General features: G+C 45.4%; 2 protein-coding genes across 7 annotated transcripts in view; one reads left to right on the top strand and one right to left on the bottom strand.

The window, feature by feature from the left end:
- ABRAXAS2 (abraxas 2, BRISC complex subunit) overlaps window positions 1-2,824 on the bottom strand; it is a 30,011-nt gene extending 27,187 nt beyond the window's left edge. Inside the window, exon 1 of the mRNA XM_001083977.5 lies at window positions 2,742-2,824. Coding sequence (XP_001083977.2) covers window positions 2,742-2,813 — 72 coding nt within the window. The 5' untranslated portion in view covers window positions 2,814-2,824. The remainder of the gene's footprint in view (window positions 1-2,741) is intronic.
- Window positions 2,825-11,497: 8,673 nt separating this feature from the next.
- Window positions 11,498-26,493, top strand: part of EEF1AKMT2 (EEF1A lysine methyltransferase 2) — a 36,059-nt gene continuing 21,063 nt past the window's right edge. For 3 of the 6 annotated variants that reach the window (XM_015148406.3, XM_015148405.3, XM_015148403.3), the window contains exons 1-3: window positions 11,498-11,648; window positions 13,020-13,085; window positions 13,898-14,012. In XM_015148406.3, coding sequence (XP_015003892.1) covers window positions 11,539-11,648; window positions 13,020-13,085; window positions 13,898-14,012 — 291 coding nt within the window. In that variant the 5' untranslated portion in view covers window positions 11,498-11,538. Of the gene's footprint in view, window positions 11,649-13,019; window positions 13,086-13,897; window positions 14,017-26,493 lie in introns of all 6 variants that reach the window. The other 3 variants (XM_015148407.3, XM_028826979.2, XM_077947815.1) reach the window with 3 other exon arrangements.

Here is a 26,493-nt window from a genome sequence, read left to right as displayed (position 1 = left end):
TTGTTTGACCCTATGAAAATCTTTCGGTTATGAATTCTCACGACAAAAGCAGTTTTGTCTTGCACAAGCAAAAGACAAAACCAAACCAAAACCCACTTTCAAAAAATCAAAGCAAAAAAATAATTTCATATTCACACAGAACTTTAGACCTTAAAAACTTAGCTAGATTCCTAGTGTTCTACACTATTGGGTTGCTGGATTTAGCAAAAAAGATACAAGACACACAATAAAATTTTAATTTCAGATAACAAATAATTTCTTCTGTAAGTTTTGGGATATACTTATACTATAAATAAATTGCTATTTATCTAAAATTCAGATTAACTCAGTGTGCTATATTTCATCTGGTAACCCTACAACAGTCTTCCGTTTGTGGAATAACGACATAACTCAACAGTGACATTAAGAAATTCTAGGTCAGATGCGGTGGATCACGCCTGTAATCTCAACACTTCAAGAGACCAAAGAGGGAAGATGGATTGAGGCCAGGAGTTTGAGATCAGCCTGGGCAACATAGCAAGACTTGTCTGTAATTTTTTTTTAAAAGGACATTCTAAAGCCAAGGATAAGAGGAATGTTTATACATCTACTGGTCTGGATTATCTGAGCCACTGTTACTTTATAGTAGGAGTTGGCAAACTATGGCATGGGGACTAATTCCAGCCTAATGCTTATTAATGTATGGCCTGTAAGCTAAGAATGGTTTCTATGTTTTTATTTTATTTAAATATTACTATTGAGACGGAGTTTTGCTCTTGTTGCCCAGGCTGGAGTGCAATGGCATTATCTCGACTCACCACAACCTCTGCCTCCCAGGTTCAAGGGATTTTCCTGCCTCAGCCTCCCTAGTAGCTGGGATTACAGGAATGTGCCACCACGCCTGGCTACTTTTGTATTTTCAGTGGAGACGGGGTTTCTCCATGTTGGTCAGGCTAGTCTCAAACTCTCGACCTAAGGTGATCTGCCCGCCTCGGCCTCCCAAACTGCTGGGATTACAGGCATGAGCCACCACGCCCAGCTAATAACAGTCACTTGAATGTTTTACTGTCTATAGCTGCTTTCTCCCAATAGCAGAGTTGAATAGTTGCTACAGAGACCATATGGCTTACAAAGCCTACAAAGTTTACTATCTGGCCCTGTACAGAAAAGTATGCTAGCCCCAGGTCTACAGATGAGTGGTTTTAAATTAATTTATTGCCTGGACAAAATAAGTATGTACTACAAAAGTAAATTGTTGGTTCTTCAACCTTAAAATTGAAATTATTTTCAAGGATTCCACATCTATAATTGTAGGAAAGTTAATATAAACAGGCATGGTCATATAAAACACAGTTGCAAACTATTGGCATTGGTGAAAATTTCTATGAAGTCTAGTACCACGCCTTGCACAGAGTAGATATTAAGGCATATCTCTTGAATTAATTTTTTTCAACAGGTAGCTGCTTGTTCTTACAGTAATCTTGCCATATACATAAACTGTGATATTACTAGGCACTCAGGAAATAAAGGACCCATTTTTAATAGTCCATGGACACTAGGGGTATCACAAACCCTTACATATGGAACTATATTACATTATTAAATAGCTGGTTGTAGTACCGTAGGCCATAGTGTTCAAAGCTGCCTCTGGAAAAACCCATGATGTATATACTCCTATTCCTATCATTAAGTTCTACCATCAACACTGAAGGGATGAAAGGTACAATAATTTAATTGCATTCAATTTACTAATGGAATCACCTCTCTGTAAAATCAGTTTTTATTAATAGAAGCTAAGATTGCTGACATCAAACCAAATGCAGTTCCTCCTTCTGCAGTGTACCATTTTGCTTTGTAATGACAACCAAAAACCCCACATATAGGTTTAATGAGTTTGAATCATTCACTTTTAACTTAAAATAATCCCCCAATTTGGTGGCCAAATTATATACCCCCTTTAAGAGAGAAGTGATCTAGTTTCACAAAGCATTTCCAATCAGAGGTCAATGACATTAAAAGACAATTTGTAAAATAAAGGCACTAAAACAGAGAGGATCTGATCCTCTTGTGGGCTCCAAAGCCTATGCATTTCCGATCACTCACTAGTGGGCCTGTCACTTCCCTATTTCACTGTGACTCGTCCCGTGGTCTTAGAACTCCGGCCAAAGAACTAAACACGCAACTTCAAGGAAATACAAAATAGAACCTGCACCTAACGCTCCTGTTTACATTCTCCATTTTGCATCAGGGCGAAGAAAACACACAACCATGTCTAACAAGTATCAATAGTGACAGCCATGGTTTCACTCGTAGCACCCCCACGACAACCTGTAAGACCGGCGGGTGGGGATGAGCACCTCGCCTTCTGGACTAAACACCCGGCCTCTAGATTCCTTCCCGACCCCGTGCGCCCCTCATAAGTCTAGAAGCCTGATTTTCAGGGAGGGGCAGGCGCTGGGTTTCCACCGAGCGACTCCTGACACTGCAGGAGGCCAGGTGGGACAGCTTTGCTGCATGGGAGGCGGCTCTGCCGGGACGGCCGAGCGGCTGAGAGCGCGAAGCTACCGGGCCCGTCCCAGGGGGGAAGGAACCCCCAGAGGCAAGAGCTCACCGGGGGCGGGAGCCGCCCGGGTCACCAGCTCCTCTGGCCGGCCCTGGTGCCCAGGGGGCGAGCCGCATGAGGTTCCGGCTTAGCCGCGAGCGCCGGCCCGAGACAGAGGCTGAAAGCCCCCAGCGGCTGCGGCAGGGGGCCCGGCACCTACGTGGTCCGCGTTGCTGTTGGCGCTGTGGAAACACACAGCACTGAAGGTGTAGCCCGAAATGGACGCCGCCATGATGGAAATCTCTAGCTCCCCCATCATGCCCCGCGGAGGGCACACGGCCTTCCGGCCGGCCCGACCCCTTAGCATCATGGGAAGTGGAGTCTGCGGCGGGCAGCGGCCGAGGGCCCTGAGCCCGCCCAGTCCTGAAGGCTGAGGAACGCCTGTTCGGAAGGACCCCGGCACCGTATCCTCCGCAGGGGTGTCGCTTCCGACACACCTCAGACAGCGATTGATAATTCCGCAAACAGTTCTTTCCCTTTGCAAGTGAAACTCTTAGTATTAAAAGTCAACATTCTAGCCGGGCGCAGTGGCTCACGCCTGTAATCCCAGCACTTTGGGAGGCCGAAGTGGGCGGATCACCTGAGGTCAGGAGTTCGAGACCAGCCTGACCAACATGGAGAAACCCCCATCTCTATTGAAAATACAAAAATTAGCCGGGCGTGGTGGCACATGCCTGTAATCCCAGCTACTCGGCAGGCTGAGGGAGGAGAATCGCTTGAACCCGGGAGGCGGAGGTTGCGGTGAGCCGAGATCGTGCCATTGCACTCCAGGCTAGGCAACAAGAGCGAAGCTTTGTCTCAAAAAAAAAAAAGGCCAACATTTAGGCTGAGCGCGGTGGCTCACACCTGTAATCCCAGCACTTTGGGAGGCCAAGGCAGGTGGATAACTTGAGCCCGGGAGACAGAGATTGCAGTGAGCCGAGATTGTGCCAGTGCACTCTGGCTCTGTCTCAAAAAAAAAAAAAAAAAGAAAAAGAAAAAAAGGCCAACATTTACCAAGCTCAAGGATAAAAGGACAGAGGTAATTCAGGCAAATAAACAGTTTGGTATAGTAGTGACATAATGTGATAACAGATAATACGACTGCTTTGGCTGCAGAGTTGAGACTGTAGTGTCATGGGGTGGGAGGGAAGTGAAATGGTGGTTCAAGGCACCATCATCTCTCTCTCTCTTGGAATTTTGTATCCTCTTACTCACTGAGTCTGAATTGGTGGCAGTTTTGCCTCCCAAAATGGCATGTGGCAATGTTTGGAAACATTATCAGAGATCATAATGCAGAGTCAGGTGCCACTGGCATCTGGTGGGTGGGTAGAGGCCAGAGAAGTGGCTAAAAATCTTACAGTGCACAACGACAGGTCCACAACAAATAATTATCATCAGTGGTGACAAGGCTGAGAAACCCGGTGTTCTGCTGCAGCTTTTAATCTCCTCCTTGCCAAATCTATGCTCAACATAGCAAAATGGTCGACATTTAAATGTAAAAATTAAACCATGTTGCTTCCTGGCCAGACACACAAGTCTTGCCAAGACCTGGCCCCTATTACTTGTCTGACTTCATTACTTGCTACTGCCCCCTTTATTTACGGAGCTTCAGCTACATTGGTCTTCTTTCTGCTTCCTGGACATCCCTAGCTCATTCCACTTTAGGGCCTTTGCGCTTGCTGTTTTCTTTGCCTGGGATGCTTTTCTCCCAGGCAGCTGCATGGTTTACTATTTCCGCCCTAGATGCTTTGATGTGCCACTGAGACCTCCAGTCCACCTTGCAGGATTGATTGATTGCTGCAGGTCAGCTGTCTCCTGTAAGTATGCCTAGTTGAAGAGAGCTTCATTGCCTAAGGCCAGTCCTCCCCTTTGTGGGCATCCAGCATTCAATGCCTGGTTGAGGGAGATGAATACAGGGGAGGGCCAGGAGGATTTGCTGAAGTTCTGTTGTAGTGGTACCTCGGTCCAACTACTTCATTCAGCCAATCCTGCTTCTTTTTCTTCTCCAACAGATGATGACTGTCAGAATACTCCCTAATCAACTTCCTCCCTGTTCATCTCAGTGTCACACTTTGCTCCCTGGGAACAAAACCTATGACAACCTCTTTTAGGTTTTCACTTAGTGCTGCCACCCCCTCAGACAGTCCTTCCCTGGTACACTATCAAGGATTGCAACCTTCACCCTATGTTCTCAGTAGTACTTCCCTGTTTACTTTTCCCTTTACCCCTTATCATCTAGCAGCATCTCTGTGTTATTCATCTTTCCTGTCCATTGTCTTTCTCCCTCTCGGAGCACGTTCTGAACTTCATGAAGACAGGGATTCTTTTATTTTTATTTTTATTTTTAGATATAGGGTCTCGCTCTGTCACTTAATAGCTCACTGCACCTCAAACTCCTAGACTCCAGTGATCGTCTTGCCTCAGCCTCCTCAGTAGTTGGGATTATAAACGTGAGACACCACATCTAGCAAAGACAGGGATTCCTGCTTATTTACTGTTGCATGTCCATCATCTGGAATAATGGCTGGCATGTAAATGTTGCCCAATACAGGACTGTAGAATGAATGCTGCATGAAAAAGTGAGAGGGTTTTAGGGGAGATAGTTGTGTTTGATCAGCAGGGTGCTGGAGGGGGATGGAGACAAAAGTAGCTGATAAAAGGTGTAGGCTTGCTAATAAGGAGGTGCCTAGGTTTGCTCACTGAAGAAACAATTTGGGATGTAGGAAATGAGAGAGGAAAGAGAGGCAGATGAACTGGGAAAATTTAGGGGGTGAAGGAGAAAGAGGATGAGAAGAGGAGATGAGTGGCTACAGTGAGGTTCTGGACTTTGGTGACAGAGAGATGAGGATAAAGAATTTTTAGGCTCTGACCAGGCTTGGTGGCTCACACCTGTAATCCCAGCAATTTGGGAGGTCGAGGCAGGTGGATTGCTTGAGCCCAGGAGTTCGAGACCAGCCTGGGCAACATAGTGAGACCCTGTCTCTACAAAAAAATTTAAAAATTAGCTGGGCATGGTGGTAGGCACCTGTAATCCCAGCTACTTGGGAGGCTGAGTTGGGAGGATCACTTGAGCCCAGGAAATCGAGGCTGCAGTGAGTTAAGTGATCATGCCACTGGGCCGGGTACAGTGGCTCATGCCTGTAATCCCAGCACTTTGGGAGGCAGAGGCGGGCAGATCATTTGAGGTCAGGAGTTCAAGACCAGCCTGCCAGCATGGTGAAATCCTATCTCTACTAAAAAGACAAAAAAATGAGCCAGATGTGGTGGCATGTGGCTGAAATCCCAGCTTGTCGGGAGGCTAAGGTGGGAGAATTGCTTGAACCCAGGAGGCAGAGGTTGCAGTGAGCCGAGATCATGCCACTGCACTCCAGCCTGGGTGACAGAGTGAGACCCTGTTTCAAAAAAAAAAAAAAAAAAGTAGATCATGTAGATCATGCCACTGTACTCCAGCCTGGGGGATAGAGTGAGACCCTGTCTCAAACAAACAAACAAAAGAAAATCTTCAGCAAAACACCCATAGTGATAGAGCACACTCATGTAGTGGTTATGCTTGAAAACTTTATGAAAGATTGCTTGGGTCCCAATCTCAGCTCCAGAACTTACTTCTATGTGCCCTAGTTAGCTCATCTGTAAAATGAGGCTAATACTAGTATCTACCTCATGTGGCTATTTTTTTTTTTTAATGGAGTCTCGCTCTGTCACCCAGGTTGGACTGCACTGGTGTGATCTCGGCTTACTGCAACCTCCACCTCCTGAGTTCAAGCGATTCTCTTGCCTTAGCCTCACAAGTAACTGGGATTTCAGGCACCCACCATCACGCCTGGCTAATTTGTTGTATTTTTAGTAGAGATGGGGTTTCACTGTGTTGGCCAGGCCGGTCTCGAACTCCTGACCTCGTGATCTGCCTGCCTTGGCCTCCCAAAGTGCTGGGAATGTGGCTATCTTTAGGAGTAACTGAAATAATACATTGGATGCACTGAACACAGTTCTTGGCACACAGTGACAGCTGTACGATTGCTAGCCATCATTTCTATTATCATGAATTAGTTTAAAAGGTAAGAGATCCATAGGCATTGACAAAAAAAGATTTCCAAGTACAGTATATCACTGGAATATTGTTAAATGAAGATGTAAAATGCAAACATGCAAATAGTAAGATTCCATTTATATGTATCAATACAATGCAAATTGGCATTGCATGAGAATGCCACACTTGGCTATGATGGGCCTGAAAGTGGGAACGAGAAAGTCCAGCTTCATTTGGATTATGCCCATTTGAGGAAACTGCGACTTAAGATGTTTAAATTAAGTAACTCACTCAAGGTCATACCTTGTATGGACTAAGTTGTGATTCAAGTTCAAGTCGGTTTGCCTCTACAGTCCATGATCAGTTGGGAAAATGCAAAGGAAAAGAGTGAGTGATGTCAGGCACTGAAGGAGAGGAAAACTGGGCAAGTCTTGGAGGCCTTTCAAGAGGGAATGGGAAACAAGGCATAGCTGGGGCCTGAGGAAGGGCCAAGTGCCAAATGGCTCGCGGAAGGTTTACTCAGAAGCTGCTGCAATGGCCTGAGTGGCCAGAAGGAAGTGAGCCCAGGGACCAGGAAGAGACCAAGAGGAGCTGTGCAGGGAGGAAAGGAGGAGGATGATGCTCCGCTTTGGGTGACAGTGTAGATGGTCAGGGACCACCTGCAAACACAGAGGAGAAAGGGTTTGGAGGGGAGGCACGGTGTGGGGATGGTAATGCAAGTGAGTTCAATTTTGAACACATTGAGTTTAATGCAGCAAGGGACATCCAGGCAGCTGCAATACAATAAAATAAGAGAAAATACAAATCTGGAGGGAGAGCAAGAGGTTGGAATCAGAAGTCACTAACACAGGCATATGAAAAGGTACTCAACATCACCGATCATAAGAGGAATGCAAATCAAAACTATAATGAGATATCATCTCACTCCAGTTAAAATGGCTTCTATCGGCTGGGCGCAGTGGCTCACGCCTGTAATCCCAGCACTTTGGGAGGCCGAGGTGGGCAGATTACGAGGTCAGGAGATCGAGACCATCCTGGCTAACACGGTGAAACCCCGTCTCTACTAAAAATACAAAAATAGCCGGGCGTGGTGGCAGGCGCCCGTAGTCCCAGCTACTCGGGAGGCTGAGGCACGAGAATGGCGTGAACCCGGAGGCAGAGCTTGCAGTGAGCGGAGATCGTGCCACTGCACTCCAGCCTGGGTGACAGAGTGAGACTCTGTCTCAAAAAAAAAAAAAAAAAAAAAATGGCTTCTATCCAAGAGACAGGCAATAATAAATGCTGGCGAGGACATGGAAAAAAGGGAACCCTTGTATACTGTTGGTAGGAATGGAAATTATTCAAATCATATTGGAGAACAGTTTGGAGTTTCCTCAAAAGACTAAAAATTGAACTACCATATGATCCAGTAATCCCATTCCTGGGTATGTACCCCAAAGAAAGGAAATCAGTGTATCAAAGAGATAACTGCACACCCATGTTTGTTGCAGCAGTGTTTACAATAGCTAAGGTTTGGAAGCAACCTGAGTGTCCAAAAACAGATGAATGAATAAAGCAAATGTAGCACATAGACACAAGGGAATACACAAAAAAGAATGAGGGCCAAAGTTGTCTGTCTGCCAAGACAACAGAAACGTGATCATTTGCAACAACATGGATAGAACTGCAGATCATTACCTTAAGTGAAATAAGCCAGGCACAGAGACAAACATCACATGTCCTCATTTACTTGTGGGATCTAAAAATCAAATCCATTGAACTCATGGACATACAAAGTAGAAGGATGGTTACCAGAGGCTGGGAAGGATAGTGGGAAGTTGGTGGGGAGTGGGGATGGTTAATGGGTTAAAAAAAAAAAAAGAATAAGACCTACTATTCGATAGCACAATAGGGTGCCTATAGTCAATAATAACTTAATTGTTTACAATAACTTAAAGAATGTAATTGTATTGTTTGTAACTGAAAGAATAAATGCCTGAGGGGATGGATACCCCTTTCTCCAATGTGCTTATTTCATATTGCATGCCTGTATCAAAACATCTCATGTACCCCATAAATATATACACCTACGTACTCACAAAAATTATTATTTTTTATTTATTTATATTTATTTATTTATTTTGAGACAGAGTCTCACTCTGTCGCCCAGGCTGGAGTGCAGTGGTGCGATCTCGACTCACTGCAAGCTCCACCTCCCAGGTTCATGCCATTCTCCTGCCTCAGCCTCCCGAGTAGCTGGGACTACAGGCGCGAGCCACCATGCCCAGCTAATTTTTTTTGTATTTTTAGTAGAGACGGGGTTTCACTATGTTAGCCAGGATGGTCTCGATCTCCTGACCTCGTGATCTGCCCGCCTCAGCCTCCCAAAGTGCTGGGATTACAGGCATGAGCCACTGCGCCTGGCTGACCTAAAACTTTTTTTTTTTTTTGAGACGGAGTCTCGCTCTGTCGCCGGGCTGGAGTGCAGTGTCCGGACCTCAGCTCACTGCAAGCTCCGTCTCCCGGGTTCCCGCCATTCTCCTGCCTCAGCCTCCCGAGTAGCTGGGACCACAGGCGCCCACCACCTCGCCCGGCTAGTTTTTTGTATTTTTAGTAGAGACGGGGTTTCACCGTATTAGCCAGGATGGTCTCGATCTCCTGACCTCGTGATTCGCCCGTCTTGGCCTCCCAAAGTGCTGGGATTACAGGCTTGAGCCACCGCGCCCGGCCCTAAAACTCTTAAAGGCTCACTCAGCCCCAATCAAGCTTGCTTTCTCTAGCATCTAGAACCTAGAAAAGATCAAAACAACCACTTGCCCAGCACTAATTGGCTGTGGCATCAGGTGGTTTTATTGCTCTGTAATAAGGTTACTAAAGCTCTTTCTTGAAATTTTTTTTTTTAGACAAAGTTTCACACTGTTGCCCACGCTGGAGTGCAGTGGTGCAGTCTCTGCTCACTGCAACCATCCTCTCCTTGGTTCAAACAATTCTCTTGCCTCAGCCTTCTGAGTAGCTGGGATTACAGGCAACTGCCACCATGCCTGGCTAATTTTTGTCTTTTTAGTAGAAATGGGGTTTCGCCATGTTGGCCAGGATGGTCTCGAAATCCTGATCTCAAGTAATCTGCCTGCCTCAGCTTCCCAAAATTCTGGGATTACAGGCTTGAGTCACTGCGCCCGGCCTTTTGTTTAACCACTATGCACATGGATTTCCATCTGCCATTTTTTTTTTTTTTTTTAATACAGAGTCTCACTCTGTCGCCAGGCTAGAGTGCAGTGGCGCAATCTCTGCTCACTGTAATCTCCATCTTCCGGGTTCAAGTGATTCCCCTTGTCTCAGCCTCCCGAGTAGCTGGGACTACAGGCACCCGCCACCATGCCTGGCTAATTTTTTGTATTTTAGTAGAGACAGGGTTCCACCATGTTGGCCAGGATGGTCTCTATCTCCTGATCTCGTGATCTGCCCGCCTCGGCCTCCCAAAGTGCTGGGATTACAGGTGTGAGCCACCGCGTCTGGCCTCCCATGTGCCTTTTACCTTACCCTATTACTAGTGGCTGCCTGATGATCTCAGAACACCATGTATAGGAGATGCGCTTCCGATTCTAGGATTTCTAATGCTGTTTTATCTTTAGGGACTTGCTACTGCGCTTCTGTCTGCCAAGCCAACAGAAACGTGGCTTAGAAACAATGCTTTTTGGTTGGAAGGCAGTCTTGCTAGGGGTCTTTGGGGGCCTTTCCTAGGACATTGGACCAACAGCATTTCATAGCTACTACAGAAAATACCCCAGACTTTGGCCCATAAGATCTCTCGTATTATACTGCAGATCTACCAATGGCAGTCAGACCTAGAGGCAGATGCAATCTCCGGTTCGCGGGTTGGGACCAGTCTTGTGGAACAAAGTCACCTCCTACTTCTGACATGGTACAGGGAGGAAACACACAGAGGTTAAGATTTAGGCAAGAGGCCAAGCGCGGTGGCTCACACCTGTAATCCCTGCACTTTGGGACGGCCGAGATGGCCGAGGTGGGCGGATCACTTGAGGTCGGGACTTGGAGAGACCAGCCTGACCAATATGGAGAAACCCCATCTCTACTAAAAATACAAAATTAGCCAGGTGTGGTGGCGCACGCCTGTAATCCCAGCTACTCGGGAAGCTGAGGCAGGAGAATCGCTTGAACTCGGGAGGCGGAGGTTGCGGTGAGCCGAGATGGCGCCATTGCATTGCACTCCAGCCCGGGCGACAAGAGCGAAACTTTGTCTCAAAAAAACAAAACAAAACAAACAAACAAAACACAAAAAAACCCCAAAACACTTAGACAAGGCCAGGTGCCTGGGTCGAGGCCAGGCATCCTCTCACTTAGCAGTCTTTCTTTCACAACACACTGATCCCCGTGTTCGGCATATTGTGGGGAGTTGCAGGGCATTCCTTTCCCTGGACATAAATTTCCATCGTTTACTGGTGACATCAAATCACAAGAGGCCAGAACGCAATTTTGAAGTCAGAATCTCAGCCAGAAACGAAGTTGGCCTCTTGTCGGGGAGCCAAATAACTGGATGGACGCTCTCATCCGCTTCGCAGACGGGCGCACACGGTGCGGAGGTGAGGTGATTTCTGTGTTTGGGTAGAGCGGCGTCGGCTTTAGGTGTCCACAGTACCGAAGCTAGTCTTTTACCAAAATGCAATATCTCTAATGGTCCCTCACAAACAGCAGTCCCCAAATACAGCCGCGCTTGGACCTCGACGAAGGGGGTACCACTAACGCTTTGGGGAGAGCCCACGGTCCGCGCCGGCGCCTGGAGGCCGGGTACAGCCCGGAGGGCTTCGCGTCCCCAGCCCAGCCCCAGCGCGGGGGATGGAGCAGTCGAGAGGGCGGCCTCCCGCCGCCTAGAGGCGCCGGCCCGCTTGTCCGCTCTGCCTGTGCCCCGTCTCTATGGCGGACCCAACGGCCGTCCAGGACGTGGAGCGAGATGAGCTCGGATGCTGACGGCGGCAGTGGCGCTGAGGTGGCTGCGCTGTCGGACAAGGGCAGTCCCGGGGAGGACGGTTTCGTCCCGTCGGCGCTGGGGACCCGCAAGCAGTGAGTGTGACGTTGGGCAGGGGAGGATGAGCCGTGCCGCCCTGCCTGGGCCCCGAGAAGGGGACGGAGGGGTAGAGACCCAGGGCTCGGGGACAGGGAGACCCTCGGGAGCGTGACGGCAGCAGGGCCACCTGGCGGGGGTCTCAGGGGGATTTGAAAGAGTGGAATCTCTAGGGGTCGCCCTGCGCGGTTAACCGACGTTTCAAGTGATGGGAGCCCAAGGGGCTTGTGGGTGCGGGACAGGCTTTGAAGCTCCTGGGAGGCCTTCTGAGAGTCTCGAACCGAGGCCCAGGCTTGGGGGAAAGGGGGAGAGGGCGAGAGCTGGTCGGCGAGAGTGAGAGACCGAGGGAGAAGTGCTGGGCCTGGGAGCTGAAAAGGCTAAGGGTAGGAGGGGAGGGATGTGGGAGCTAGAAGTGGGGTGGGAATAGCGGATGGCCCGAGGCGGGAGCGAGGAAGAGTGGGGGATCATGGGGTGAGAGAAAGCGATCTGACGTAAAACAGACGCTCAGGAATTATTAAATGAATTAATGTGGGTGGATCAATGACTGCAGGGAACGGCTGGGGAGAGGTAAATTGGCGGGATGAGAGGGAGCAGGGATTCTAGAGAATCATTGTAGGAAAAGACAAGGCAAATGAAAAGGATCCGGAGGACCGGGTGCGGTGGCTCACGCCTGTAGTCCCAGCACTTTGAGAGGCGAGGCGGGCGGATCACGAGGTCAGGAGATCGAGACTAGCCATGACCAACATGGTGAAATCCCGTCTCTACTAAAAACACAAAAATAAGCCGGGGTGGTGGCGCACGCCTGTAGTCCCAGCTACTCGGGAGGCTGAGGCAGGAGAATCGCTTGAACACGGGCGGCGGAGGTTGCAGTGAGCGGAGATCGCGCCACTGCGCTCCAGCCTGGCGACAGAGCGAGACTCCGTCCCAAAAAAGAAAGAAAAGCGTTCAGAGAAAATTTAAACGGAGGGCTAGAAGACTGGAATAGGCAGAGACAAATAGCACGGGAAAGAGACTGTGTGCCTGCACGCTTGAGACCAGATGTGCTTGTTTCATCAAGTTTTGAAGTTGGGTCAGGGACTTAGGGATACGTGGACAAATGTCTGTGTTTTTTTAGGCTAAAACTTATTGTTGTGCGTCAGATACTGTCCTAAATGCTTTACATGTACAGTATAAATGTATTCTGCTTGCCCAGGTATTTCATTCTTTTAACTCAAGGGTGTTAAAAGATTGAACTATGTGTACTTATTAATAACACTAGTGATGTTTTAAACCTCTGTCATAAATAGCTCTGTAATGTATTAGAAACATACATTTAATTCATAATACAGTTTAATTCAAAAGTTTCGCTTTGCATTTCATTGTTTACATAGTTGGGATGCTGTCTATGAGAGAGAACTGCAAACTTTCCGAGAATTTGGAGATACAGGTGAAATCTGGTGAGTTAGGAAAAGAATCAAGTTATAATCTAGAAGATTGTATGTATATGTGTGTGTTTAAACAAATATGTATATATTCAAGTGCTTATACCCAAAGAAAGCCTAAAAATTCTGGGAACCCTGGATTAAGTCTGGCTTTAGTGGGTAGGTTTAAAGTATGTCTCTTCTTTTATTATTTTTTATTTTTTACTTTTTTTTTTTTTTTTTTTTTTTAAGAGAGGTGGGGTATCATTCTGTCATCCAGGCTGGAGTACAGTGGCATGATCATCATAGCTCACTACAACCTGCACCTCCTGGGCCCAAGTGATCTTCCCGCCACAGCCTCCTGGGTAACTGGGACTATAACTGTGTGCCACCATGCCCAGCAAATTTTCTTTTTTGTAGAGACAGGGTCTCACTGTGTTACACAGGCTGTCTCAGACTCCTGGCCTCAAGCAGTCCTCCTACTGTGGCCTTCCAAAATGTTGGGAGAATGGGTGTGAGTCCTCTTTTAAAATCTCACATTTACATTTGATGACAACATTTCACCCTGTAGTTGTCCTTTTTCAATAAACAATAAAATTTTGAGCCACCAACACATACAAGTGTTAATGCTGATACAGAGAAATGTTAGTAACATACTGACCTTGTCTATTCTGTTGTATTCCTGGAGGTGGTTTCTTCTAAATTACAGTAGAGACAAAGCTTAAGCAGTCACAGATGTTTTCACTTTCAAATAAGAGTTTGAGCATATGGTATAAATAGCTTAAATGGAATGTAGTGGTGACTTTTGCTCTGTACCCCTCAGTTATTTGACTGATTCTCTCTAACAGGTTTGGAGAAGAGAGTATGAACCGACTAATAAGGTGGATGCAGAAACACAAGATTCCATTGGATGCTTCAGTGCTTGATATTGGAACTGGAAATGGTGTTTTCCTGGTTGAACTTGTTGGTACTTTTAGTATTTGTTCGTTAGAGACAAATTTTAAAATGAAAATTTTTAAAAGCCCTGCAATTGTGGATATTAACCATGTAAATATAAAACTGTAAAGCAGTCATACTTTGAGAAGTCACATAGTACAAAAGGGAGGCTACATGGATTGTGAGAGAACCTAGGCAATCTCAGTCCTAGTCTTGACCCTTCTGGCTATAGCCTTATTCTTGAGCAAGCCACTTAATTTTTCTAGGCTTCAGTTCTTCCCTAAGGGTTGTAACTAGGTGATTGCTATTGGTTTCTTGTAGCTCAAAACTCTGGAAATATATATATATACACACACACATACATATATACATGCACACACACACACATATATATATAAATATGACCTTCTGGCATTCCAGTAGGACATACATATCTTAGGTGAGCATATGGTTTGAAAAGCGCATTTTGTCCATGGAACTGTGTTTTGGTAAACATTCCACTGCTAGCTAAACCATCACTGTTGTATGCCTGTAGTGTGCTCTTGCTATGCTGTGTGCTATGGAGGAATTATAAGACTTAGGTTTCATCCTAGATAGTTTTACAGTCTTAATTAGTACAGAAATAAACATAAGAGTGAAATTTGTTGAGTAACCACCAAATGCCAACCCTCATGTTTGGCATTGGCAACATGAAAATTTAGACTTTGTGCTTGAATTGTTTACATTACAATAGAGTATGGACTGACACAGACAATTGTGCTATCACTTGATGCATGCAGTAATACACTGAATATAGAAAAGAGAGTGATTAATTTTAGAGTGGAAGGATAGGGAAGCATCTTGGAGGAGTTAATATCCAAGTTGGGTGGAAATTTCAAGGACAGTATGGTGACCTAGTGGAGTGTAAAGAGGGAGAAAATATCAACTAATGGAAATATTATCTAAAGGCATAAAGGCTGAAGCAGTATTTTATGTTCTGGGCCTGTAAATAATTTGACAAATTGAAATACAAAGTATCCGTGGGGATGGACAGACATGAGGATTAAGTTAAAGATAGGAACCATATTATGCTTTGCCATGCTTAAGAGCTTCAATTTTGCATTTAGGCTATGGGGAATTGTTAAAGTGTTTTTAGTAGTGGAATATGATTAGAAATACTTGAAATAACCCTTTTTGAAACATTGAGATATAGTATGTATACATTAAAATGCACAAATCAGAAGTGTACAGCTAAGTGAATTATCAGAAAGTGAATACATCCACGTTAACAATCACCTGGTCAAGATGTAAAATATTACAGAACTCTAGAAATTCCCCTTGAACTGCCTACCAATTGTTGCTCTGTCCTTTTTTTTTTTTTCAGGCAGGGTCTCACTTTGTCACCCAGGTAGGAGTGCACTGGTGTGATCATGGCGCATTGTAGCCTTAACCCCTCAGGCTCAAGTGATCCTGTCTCCTCATTTTTTGATTTTTTTTGTAGAGACAAGGTCTCACTCTGTTGCCCAGGCTGGCCCTCCTTCCTTTTTAAAAGTAACCACTATCTGCCAATCATGAACCAAAGATGAGTTTTAACATCAGGTTAATTTACCTGTTTTCATTTATACATTTGAAGGTATAAATGAAACTCTTTAGGATGTGCTATTTCTGGTGTCTTTCAGGCTTTTTTTTTTTTTTGAGACGGAGTTTTGGCTGTTATCACCCAGGCTGGAGTGCAGTGGCACGATCTTGGCTCACGGCAACCTTCACCACCTGGGTTCAAGCAGTTCTCATGCCTCAGCCTCCTGAGTACCTTGGATTACAGGCACACGCCATTATGTCTGGCTATGTAGTTCATTTTTATTGCTGTATAAGATTCCTTTGTGTCCAGGCACGGTGGCTCATGCCTGTTATCTGAGCACTTTGGGAGGCTGAGGCAGGTGGATCACGAGGTCAGGAGATTGAGACCATCCTGGCTAACACGGTGAAACCCCGTATCTACTAAAAATACAAAAAATTAACTGGGAGTGGTGGCAGGCACCTGTTTTCCCAGCTACTCAGGAGGCTGAGGCAGGAGAATGGTGTGAACCCGGGAGGCAGAGTTTGCAGTGAGCGGAGATCAGCCTAGGCAACAGAGTGAGACTCCATCTCAAAAAAAAAAAAAGATTCCTTTGTACAATGATATCAGTTTCATTTATTCTTTGTTTACTTACATAGGTTCTTTTGAGTTTTAAAAGTTTACTGGTAGAGGCTAATGATTTATCCTTCAAGATTAATAGCCTATAGATTGTTTTCTTTCTTTTTTTTTTTGAGATGGAGTTTCACTCTGTAGCCCAGGCTGGAGTGCAGTGGTGCCATCTTGACTCACTGCCACCTCTGCCTCCTGGGTTCAAGCAATTCTCCTGCCTCTCAGCCTCCCAAGTAGCTGGGACTACAGGCTCATACCACCATGTCTGGCTAATTTTTTTGTATTTTTAGTAGAGACAGGGTTTCACCCTGTTGGCCAGGCTGGTCTTGAACTCCTGACCTCAAGTGATCTACCCACCCTGGCCTCCCAGAGTGCTAGGATTACAGGTATGAGCCACTGTGCCTGGCCAGTTTGTAGATTCTTTTAGGCTTTCTTCACTTATGTACACTATGAATAGTGGCAATTTTATTTTTTTCTTCCCAATCCTTTATAAATTTTCCTCTTATTACATTGTCTAGGACCTGCAGTAGAATGTTGAAAAGAAGTGGTGGTAGAAGACATCGTTCTTTTCCCTTTTCAGAAAATGCTTTCAATATTTCAGTCTTAGGTGTGATGTTAGCTGTTTGTTTTGTAGATAACTCCATATCAGATTTTTTTTTTTTTTTTGAGACGGAGTGTTGCTCTGTCGCCCAGGCTGGAGTGCAGTGGCCGGATCTCAGCTCACTGCAAGCTCCGCCTCCCAGGTTTATGCCATTCTCCTGCCTCAGCCTCCCGAGTAGCTGGGACTACAGGCGCCCGCCACCTCGCCCAGCTAGTTTTTTGTATTTTTTAGTAGAGACGGGGTTTCACCGTGCTAGCCAGGATGGTCTCGATCTCCTGACCTCGTGATCCGCCCATCTTGGCCTCCCAAAGTGCTGGGATTACAGGCTTGAGCCACCGCACCCGGCCCATATCAGATTAAAGAAGCTATTCCTGCTTTGCTAAGAGAGGTGTGTGTGTGTGTGTGTGTGTGTGTGTGTTTCTTGTTTTTTTTTTTTTTTTGAGACGGAGTCTCACTCTGCCACCCAGGCTGGAGTGCAGTGGTACAGTCTTGGCTCACTGCAAGTTCCACCTCCCAGGTTCAAGTGATTCTCGTGCCTCAGCCTCCCCAGTAGCTGGGATTACAGGTGTGCACCACCACACCCAGCTAATTTTTTGTATTTTTAGTTGAAATGGGATTTCGTCATGTTACCTAGGCTGGTCTCGAACTCCTGAGCTCAGGTGATCTGCCCGCCTTGGCCTCCCAAAGTGCTAGGATTACAGGTGTGAGCCACCACACCTGGCTGGTTTCTTTTTTTTTTTTTTTAATTTGGAGACGGAACCTCACTCTGTCTCCTGGGCTGGAGTGCTGTGGTGTGATCATAACTCCCTGCAGCCTTGAACACTTAGGCTCAAGCAATTCTCCTGCCTTGGCTTCCCAAGTGGGTGGGATTACAGGCACCCAACACCACACTTGGCTGTGTGTGTGTTTCTTATGAATCTTGTTGTTTGTAAATGTTTTTCCTGTTATCAAGATAATCAAGTAATTTTTCTCTTATTAATGTTGATAAATTATGTTGGCCCATTTTCAAATGTTAAGTGTATTTCTGGAATAAACCAAACTTATATATGCCGCTAGATTCAGTTTAATATTTTGTTTAGGATTTTTGCAGCTCTCTCCTGATGGAGATTGTCCTGTAATTTTCTTCTGAGGCTATTGTCAAGTTCTGTTGTCAGGTTATGCTGGTATCATTAGTTGAAATTCTATTTTTTGAAATTTTAAGAATGGTGTTACTTGCTGGGCGCGGTGGCCGACGCCTGTAATCTCAGCACTTTGGGAGGCCGAGGTGGGTGGATCATGAGGTCAGGAGATCAAGACCATCCTGGCTAGCACAGTGAAACCCTGTCTCTACTAAAAATACATAAAATTAGCCGGGCGTGGTGGCAGGCGCCTGTAGTCCCAACTACTCGGGAGACTGAGGCAGGAGAATGGCTTGAAGCCGGGAGGCCGAGCTTGCAGTGAGCCGAGATCGTACCACTGCACTCCAGCCTGGGCGACAGGGCGAGACTCCGTCTCAAAAAAAAAAAAAAAAAAAAGTGTTACTTCTTCCTTCAATGTTTGTTAGAATTCACTGGTGAAACCACCTAGATGAAGGGTCGTTTTTGGGAAGTCTTTTTCTTTTTTGAGGTGAATTTTTCTTTTCCTTTTCTTTTTCTTTTTTGAGACAGAATCTTGCTCTGTCACCCAGGCTGGAGTGCAGTGGTGCCATCTTGGCTGACTACAGCCTCTGCCTTCTGGGTTCAAGCGATTTTCCTGCCTTAGCCTCCTGAGTAGCTGGGATTGCAGGCATATACCATGCCTGGCTAATTTTTGTATTTTTAGTAGAGATGGGGTTCTGCCATGTTGGCCAGCTGTTCTCATACTCCTGACCTCAGGTGATCCATCTGCCTGCCTTGGCCTCCTGGAGTGCTAGTATTACAGGTGTGAGCCACTCTGCCTGGCCTGAACTTCTTAATTGAAGTGTAGTTTATGTAGAAAGGTGAGCATAAGTGGTACAAAATGAACCCCTTGGGTTATTCACCAACGCTACTAAAAAAAAATAAGGCATTTCTAGTACCATAGAAGCCTCCTTGTGGCCTCTCCCACTCCTTCCCTTCTAAAGGTGACCACTGCTGTCACTTCTTTCATCAGATAGGCTGTTTTTGGTATTAACTGTAGTAGCTTCTTACGGTTTTAATTTGCATTTCTCTAATGAGTAATGATGTTGAGCACCTTTTCATGTGCTTATTTGCCACCTGTATATCTTTTTTTTTTTTGAGACGGAGTCTCGCTCCATTGCCCAGGTTGGAGTGCAGTGGGATGATCTTGGCTCACTGCAACCTCCACCTCCTGGGTTCAAGTGATTCTCGTGCTTTAGCCTCCTAAGTAGCTGGGATTACGTACGCCAGCATGTTCGGCTAATTTTTTTGTATTTTTAGTAGACACAGGTTTTACCATGTTGGCTAGGCTGGTCTCGAACTCCTGACCTCAGGTGATCTACCCACCTTGGCCTCTCAAAGTGCTGGGATTACAAGTGTAAGCCACTATACCCGGCCTGTTTATCTTCTTTTTTTTTTTTTTTTTTTTTTTTTTGAGACGGAGTCTTGCTCTGTCGCCCAGGCTGGAGTGCAGTGGCCGGATCTCGGCTCACTGCAAGCTCCGCCTCCCGGGTTCACGCCATTCTCCTGCCTCAGCCTCCTGAGTAGCTGGGACTACAGGCACCCGCCACCTCGCCCGGCTAGTTTTTTGTATTTTTTAGTAGAGATGGGGTTTCACCATGTTAGCCAGGATGGTCTCGGTCTCCTGACCTCGTGATCCACCCGTCTCGGCCTCCCAAAGTGCTGGGATTACAGGCTTGAGCCACCACGCCCGGCCTGTTTATCTTCTTTAGTAAAATGTCTGTTCAGATCTTTTGCCCATTTTTAAATTGGGTTGTTTACTTATTAAGTTTTGACAATTTTTAATGTGTTCTGGATATAAGTTCTTCACCAGGTACAGGATTTGCATGTGTTTTCTTCTATTCTTTGGCTTATCCTTTCATTCGCTTAACAGTATCTTCTAAAGAGCAGAAGTTCTTAATTTTGATGAAGTCCAATTAATTTTTTCCTTTTTTGGATCCTGCTTTTGTTGTCATATTTAAGGACTCTGCCTAACCCAGAGTCACTTAGAATTCCTGTGTTTTTGTTTAAAGTTTTAACATTTTACTTTTTACATTCTTTTTTTTTTTTTTGAGATGGAGTCTTGCTGTGTCACCCAGGCTCGAGTACAGTGGCATGACCTCGGCTCACTGCAACTTCCACCTCCTTGGTTCAAGCGATTCTTCTGCCTCAGCCTCCAGAGTAGCTGGGACTACAGGAGCACACCACCATGCCCATCTAATTTTTGTATTTTTAGTAGAGATGGGGTTTCACCACGATGGCCAGGATGGTCTAAAACTCCTGATCTCGTGATCTACCCACCTCGGCCTCCCAAAGTGCTGGGAGTACAGGGGTGAGCCACCGTGCCCAGCCTACCTTTTACATTTAGACCTTTTTTTTTTTTTTAAGATGCAATCTTGCTCTGTCTCCTAGGCTGGCCTTTGGGGTTCAAGGAATTCTCCTGCCTCAGCCTCCTGAGTAGCTGAGATTATAGGTATGTGCCACCATGCCTTGCTAATTTTTATATTTTTAGTAGAGACAGTGTTTCACCATGTTGTCCCTACCTGGCCTATTTTTGTGTTTTTAATTTCATTGAGTTCTGTTCTTTTTTTTTCTTCTTGAATTTACTTTGTTCCTTTTTTTACCTTGTTAAGGTGGAAGCTTAGGTTATTGATTTGAGACTTTTCTAATGAAATTATTTAATGCTATGAATGCTATGAATTTATCAGTAAGCACTGCTGCATCCCACAAATTTTGATATATTGTATTTAAAAAAAATTGTTCTATACCTCACCTGGATTGTTTTTTAAATTGTTGATTTGTTGTATTTTTATTCATTCCAAAATGTTTTCTAATTTTTCTAATTTTGTTTTCTTTTATCCATGAGTTATTTAGAAATTTGTTTAATTTCCATGTTTTGGGGATTTTTCTGTTATGTTTTTGGTACAGATTTATAGTCTAATTCGGTTATAGTCAGATAACATGCCTTGTATGATTTGTATGATTTCAATCCTTTCAAATTTGTTAAGGTTTGTTTTATGACCTAAGATACAGTGTGTCTTGGTGAATGCTTCATGTGAGCTTGAAAAATGTATGTATCGCCAGGTATGGTGGCTCATGCCTGTAATCCCAGCATTTTGGGAGAATGAGGTGGGCAGATCCTGAGGTCGAGAGTTCAAGACCAGCCTGACCAACATGGAGAAACCACGTCTCTGCTAAAAATACAAAATTAGCTGGGCGTGTTGGTGCATGCCTGTAATCCCAGCTACTCAGGAGGCTGAAGCAGGAGAATCACTTGAACCTGGGAGGCAGAGGTTGTGGTGAGCCGAGATCGCGCCATTGCACTCCAGCTTGGGCAACTAGAGTGAAACTCTGTCTCAAAAAAAAAAAAAAAAAGTGCCGGGCGCGGTGGCTCAAGCCTGTAATCCCAGCACTTTGGGAGGTCAGGAGATCGAGAGACAATCCCGGCTAACACGGTGAAACCCCGTCTCTACTAAAAAATACAAAAAAAATAGCCGGGCGAGGTGGCGGGCGCCTGTAGTCCCAGCTACTCGGGAGGCTGAGGCAGGAGAATGGCGTAAACCCGGGAGGCGGAGCTTGCAGTGAGCTGAGATCCGGCCACTGCACTCCAGCCTGGGTGACAGAGCAAGACTCCGTCTCAAAAAAAAAAAAAAAAAAAAAAAAAGTAAAAAAATTTAGCCAGGTTTGGTTGGTGGCAAGTGCATCCGTAGTCCTGGCTACTTAGGAGACTGGAGTGGGAGGATCATCTGAGCCTGGGGAGGTCGAGGCTGCAGTGAGCAATGATTATGCCACTGCACTCCAGCCTAGGTGACAGACCTTGTCTCCAAAAACAAAAAAGGAAAATTCATGTGTAAGTTTTTGTGTGTACATATGTTTTCACTTCTCTTGGGTGAAATTTCACTTAAGAGGGAAATTGTTGGGTCATACGCCAGTTAAGCATACTCTAAGTTTAACCTTTTAAGGAACTGCTAGACCATTTTCCACAGTGGCTGCACAATTTTAAATTTCCATCAGCAATACATGAGAGTTTAAATTCCTCCATATTCTTGGCTGGGCACAATGGCTTATGCCTGCAATCCCAGCACTTTGGGAGGCCAAGGCCAGTGAATCACTTGAGGTCAGCAGTTCGAGAACAGCCTGGCCATCATGGTGAAACCCTGTCTCTACCAAAAAATAGAAAAATTAGCCGGATGTGGTGGTGTGTGCCTGAGTAGTCACAGCTACTCAGGAGGCTGAGGTGGGAGAATTGCTTGAACCTGGAAGGTGGAGGTTGCAGCGAGCCGAGATGGCACCACTGCACTCCAGCCTGGGAGACAGAGTGAGACTCTGCCTCAAAAAAAAAAAAAATTTTTTTTTCTCTATATTCTCACCAATACTTTTTATTATCTATCTTTCAAATTATAGCCATCCTAGTGGACTTGATGTTCAACCCCTTTTTGTTTAGTTTTTACATGTTATATCATTTTCCATCGTTTTACTTTTAACTTATTACTTTTAACTGCAAGCTCCGCCTCCTGGGTTCACGCCATTCTCCTGCCTCAGCCTCCCGAGTAGCTGGGACTACAGGCGCCCGCCACCTTGCCTGGCTAGTTTTTTTGTATTTTTTAGTAGAGACGGTGTTTCACTGTGTTAGCCAGGATGGTCTTGATTTCCTGACCTCGTGATCCGCCCGTCTCGGCCTCCCAAAGTGCTGGGATTACAGGCTTGAGCCACCGCGCCCGGCCAACTTATTATATTTGAAGTGAGTTTCTTGTAGCCAGCATATAGTTGGTACTTATTTTTATCCTAACAATCTCTAACCTTTAACTGGTGTATTTAGAACATTTATGTTTAATGTGATTATTGGTGTGTTTGGATTTAGGTCTGCATTTTATTGTTTTCTCTTTTTTACCTGTTTTTCTTTTTTTTTTTGAGACAGAGTTTCACTCTTGTTGCCCAGGCTGGAGTGCAATGGGGGGATCTCGGCTCACTGCAACCTCCACCTCCGGGGTTCAAGCGATTCTCCTGCCTCAGCCTCCTGAGTAGCTGGGATTACAGGTACCCACAACCATGCACAGCTAATTTTTGTATTTTTAGTAGGGATGGGGTTTCGCCCTGTTGTCCAGGCTGGTCTTGAACTCTTGACCTCAGGTGATGCGCCCTCCCGTTGGCCTCCCTTTGTGCTAGGATTACAGGCTTGAGCCACTGCGCCCAGCCTAACCTCTGTTTTTTATTCTTCTCTTTTTCCTTTCCTGCTGGTATTGGCTTATTTGAACATTTGTTAATATTTCTTTTTTTTTTTTTTTTTTTTTTTGAGACAGAGTCTTGCTCTGTCGCCCAGGCTGGGGTGCAGTGGCCGGATCTCAGCTCACTGCAAGCTCCGCCTCCCGGGTTTAGACCATTCTCCTGCCTCAGCCTCCCGAGTAGCTGGGACTACAGGCGCCTGCCACCTCGCCCGGCTAGTTTTTTGTATTTTTTAGTAGAGACGGGGTTTCACCGTGTTAGCCAGGATGGTCTCGATCTCCTGACCTCGTGATCCGCCCGTCTCGGCCTCCCAAAGTGCTGGGATTACAGGCTTGAGCCACCGCGCCCGGCCTGTTAATATTTCAATTTAATTTATGTATATCTTCTTGAATGTATATCTTTGCATATACCTGTTTTAGTGGTTGCTTTAAGCAGTTGACTGTGTCTTTTGATACGGCTTTTCTAGTGTTTCCTGTGTGGATTACAATATATATAGTTGTCAAAATCTCCTTGGAATCAGTATTTTACCACTATAAGTGGAATGTGAAAACCTTATTAGGTTGGGTTCTTGATCTTTCCCCTTTATGTTGTAGTTGCCTTTAATATTACCTTTATGTTGAAAATTCCATTAGATAATATTATGATGTTTTTCAAGCATTTTAAGGAATGCACTAGGCTAAAAATATTTAATTATATTCACCTAGATACTTATTTCACCTTTGTATTCTGGATCTTCTGAGCTTTTTTTTTTCTTTCTGTCTGAGAAACTCTTCCTGGAAATTATTTTAGAGAGAGTTTTCTCGCAATAAATTTTTTTTAGTTTTCCTTTACCTGAGAATAGCTTTATTTCTCCTTCATTCCTAAGGAGTTTTTTTTTTTTTTTTTTTTTTTTTCTGAATATAGAATCTTTTCTTTTCTTTTTTTTTTTTTGAGACACAGTCTCACTCTGTCACCCAGGCTGGAGTGCAGTGGCACAATCTCAGCTCACTGCAACCTTCACCTCCTGGGTTCAAGCGATTTTTCTGCCTCAGCCTCCTGAGTAGCTGGGATTATAGGTGTCTACCACCACGCCCAGCAAATTTTTGTGTTTTTAGTAGAGATGGGGTTTCACCATGTTGGCCAGGTTGGTCTTGAATTCCTGATCTCGGATGATCTGCCTGCCTTGGCCTTCCAAAGTGCTGGAATAACAAGCGTGAGCCACCACAGCCAGCCTGAATATAGAATTCTGAGCTAGCCGTTTATTTCAGTACTTTAAAAATGTTACGGGCCGGGTGCAGTGGCTCACGCCTGTAATCCCAGCACTTTGGGAGGCTGAGGCGGGCAGATCATGAGGTCGGGAGATCGAGACCATCCTGGCCAACATGGTGGAACCCCATCTCAACTAAAATACAAAAAATTAGCCGGGCGTGGTGGCACATGCCTGTAGTCCCAGCTACTCAGGAGGCTGAGGCAGGGGAATAGCTTGAACCTGGGAGGCGGGGGTTGCAGTGAGCCAAGATCGCGCCACTGCATTCCAGCTTGGCGACAGAGCAAGATTCTGTCTCAAAAAATAAGTTATGGCCGGGCGCGGTGGCTCAAGCCTGTAATCCCAGCACTTTGGGAGGCCGAGGCGGGTGGATCACGAGGTCAGGAGATCAAGACCATCCTGGCTAACATGGTGAAACCCCGTCTCTACTAAAAATACAAAAAACTAGCCGGGCGTGGTGGCGGGCGCCTGTAGTCCCAGCTACTCGGAGGCTGAGGCAGGAGAATGGCGTGAACCTGGGAGGCGGAGCTTGCAGTGAGCTGAGATCGCGCCACTACACTCCAGCCTGGGTGACACAGCGCGAGACTCCGTCTCAAAAAAAAAAAAAAAAAATAAGTTATGTCACTTGTTTCTGACTTCCATGTTTTCTCATGAGGAATCTGCAGTCATTTGTTGTTTTCCTATGAATGCGTCCTTTTTCTGGATACTTTTAAGATTTTTTTTTCTTTGTCTTTTGTTTTTTGCAGTTTGCTTATGATATGTGCTGCCGCTTGGATTTCTTTGGCTTATCCCATTTGTTGTTCACTGAACTTTTTACATCTGTAAGCTTATGCCTTTTGCCAGATTTGCGATATTTCTAGCTTTTGTTTTTTCTATTTTTTTTCCTGTATTGCTGTTTTTCTCCTTTCCTTTTGGGAGTCTGTACACATGAAATGTCAATTTTTCTATTGCTCCACAGGTCCCTGAATCTCTGTTCAATTTTATTTTATTTTATTTTTTTGTTGAGACGGAGTCTCGCTCTGTTGCCTAGGCTGGAATGCAGTGCCGGATCTCAGCTCACTGCAAGCTCCGCCTCCCGGGTTTACGCCATTCTCCTGCCTCAGCCTCCCGAGTAGCTGGGACTACAGGTGCCCGCTACCTCCCGGCTAGTTTTTTGTATTTTTTTTTAGTAGAGACGGGGTTTCACCGTGTTAGCCAGGATGGTCTCGATCTCCTGACCTCGTGATCCGCCCGTCTCGGCCTCCCAAAGTGCTGGGATTACAGGCTTGAGCCACCGCGCCTGGCCTCTGTTCAATTTTTTAAAAGTCATTTTTGTCTTTGTCGGCCAAATGTTATATTTTTATTGATCTGTCTTCAGGTTCACTGACTTTTTCTCTGTCACCTTCATTTTGCTATTAAGTCCACACAATGCAATTGGTTGGTATGTCTTAATTTTTTTCTGCATTATTTCTTTATTTACCATTATGATTTATTTTTTGTGGAAGGTAGTTCATTTGTCCAAATGGTTTTTCACAATGAATTTTCTAATTGCATCTCTGTAGTATTTAACATGTGTTCTGCCCCTTGTGTTGTCTCTAGGTTGGACATTAGATCTAAATTAAGGGTCAGCAAACCACAGTCTGTGGGTCAAATCTGGACTTCCCTTGGTTTTATAAATATTTGTTGGAATAAAACCACATTTATTCATTTGCGTATTGTCTATGGCAGCTTAAGTGATGCATTGGTAGAGCTGACTGGTTATAACAGAGACTGTATGGCTGGCAAAACCTAAAATATTTATTCTGTTTCTTTATAGAAAACGGTTGCTGGCTGGGCGTGGTGGCTCACACCTGTAATCCCAGCACTTTGGGAGGCCAAGGTGGAAGGTTTGCTTGAGCTCAAGAGTTTGAGACCAGCCTGGGCAACATGGTGAAACCCTGTGTCTACTAAAGACACAGAAAAATAGCCAGGTGTGGAGATGTGTGCTGGTAGTTCCAGTTACTCAGGCGGCTGAGGTGGGAGAATCGCTTGAGCCTGGGGAGCAGTGAGCCGTGATCACGCCATTGCATTCCAGTTTGGGTGACAGAAGGAAACCCTGTTTCCATAAAAGAAAAGATTTTGCTGACCCTGGACTGAGAGATTTTTTATTTTTTTTTTTGAGACGGAGTCTCGCTCTGTCG

Source organism: Macaca mulatta, chromosome 9 (assembly GCF_049350105.2).
Source record: "Macaca mulatta isolate MMU2019108-1 chromosome 9, T2T-MMU8v2.0, whole genome shotgun sequence".
Taxonomy (NCBI): Eukaryota; Metazoa; Chordata; class Mammalia; order Primates; family Cercopithecidae; genus Macaca; species Macaca mulatta.
The sequence above is the reverse complement of the archived record's forward strand: the minus strand, read 5'-3'. Positions and strand labels throughout refer to the sequence as shown.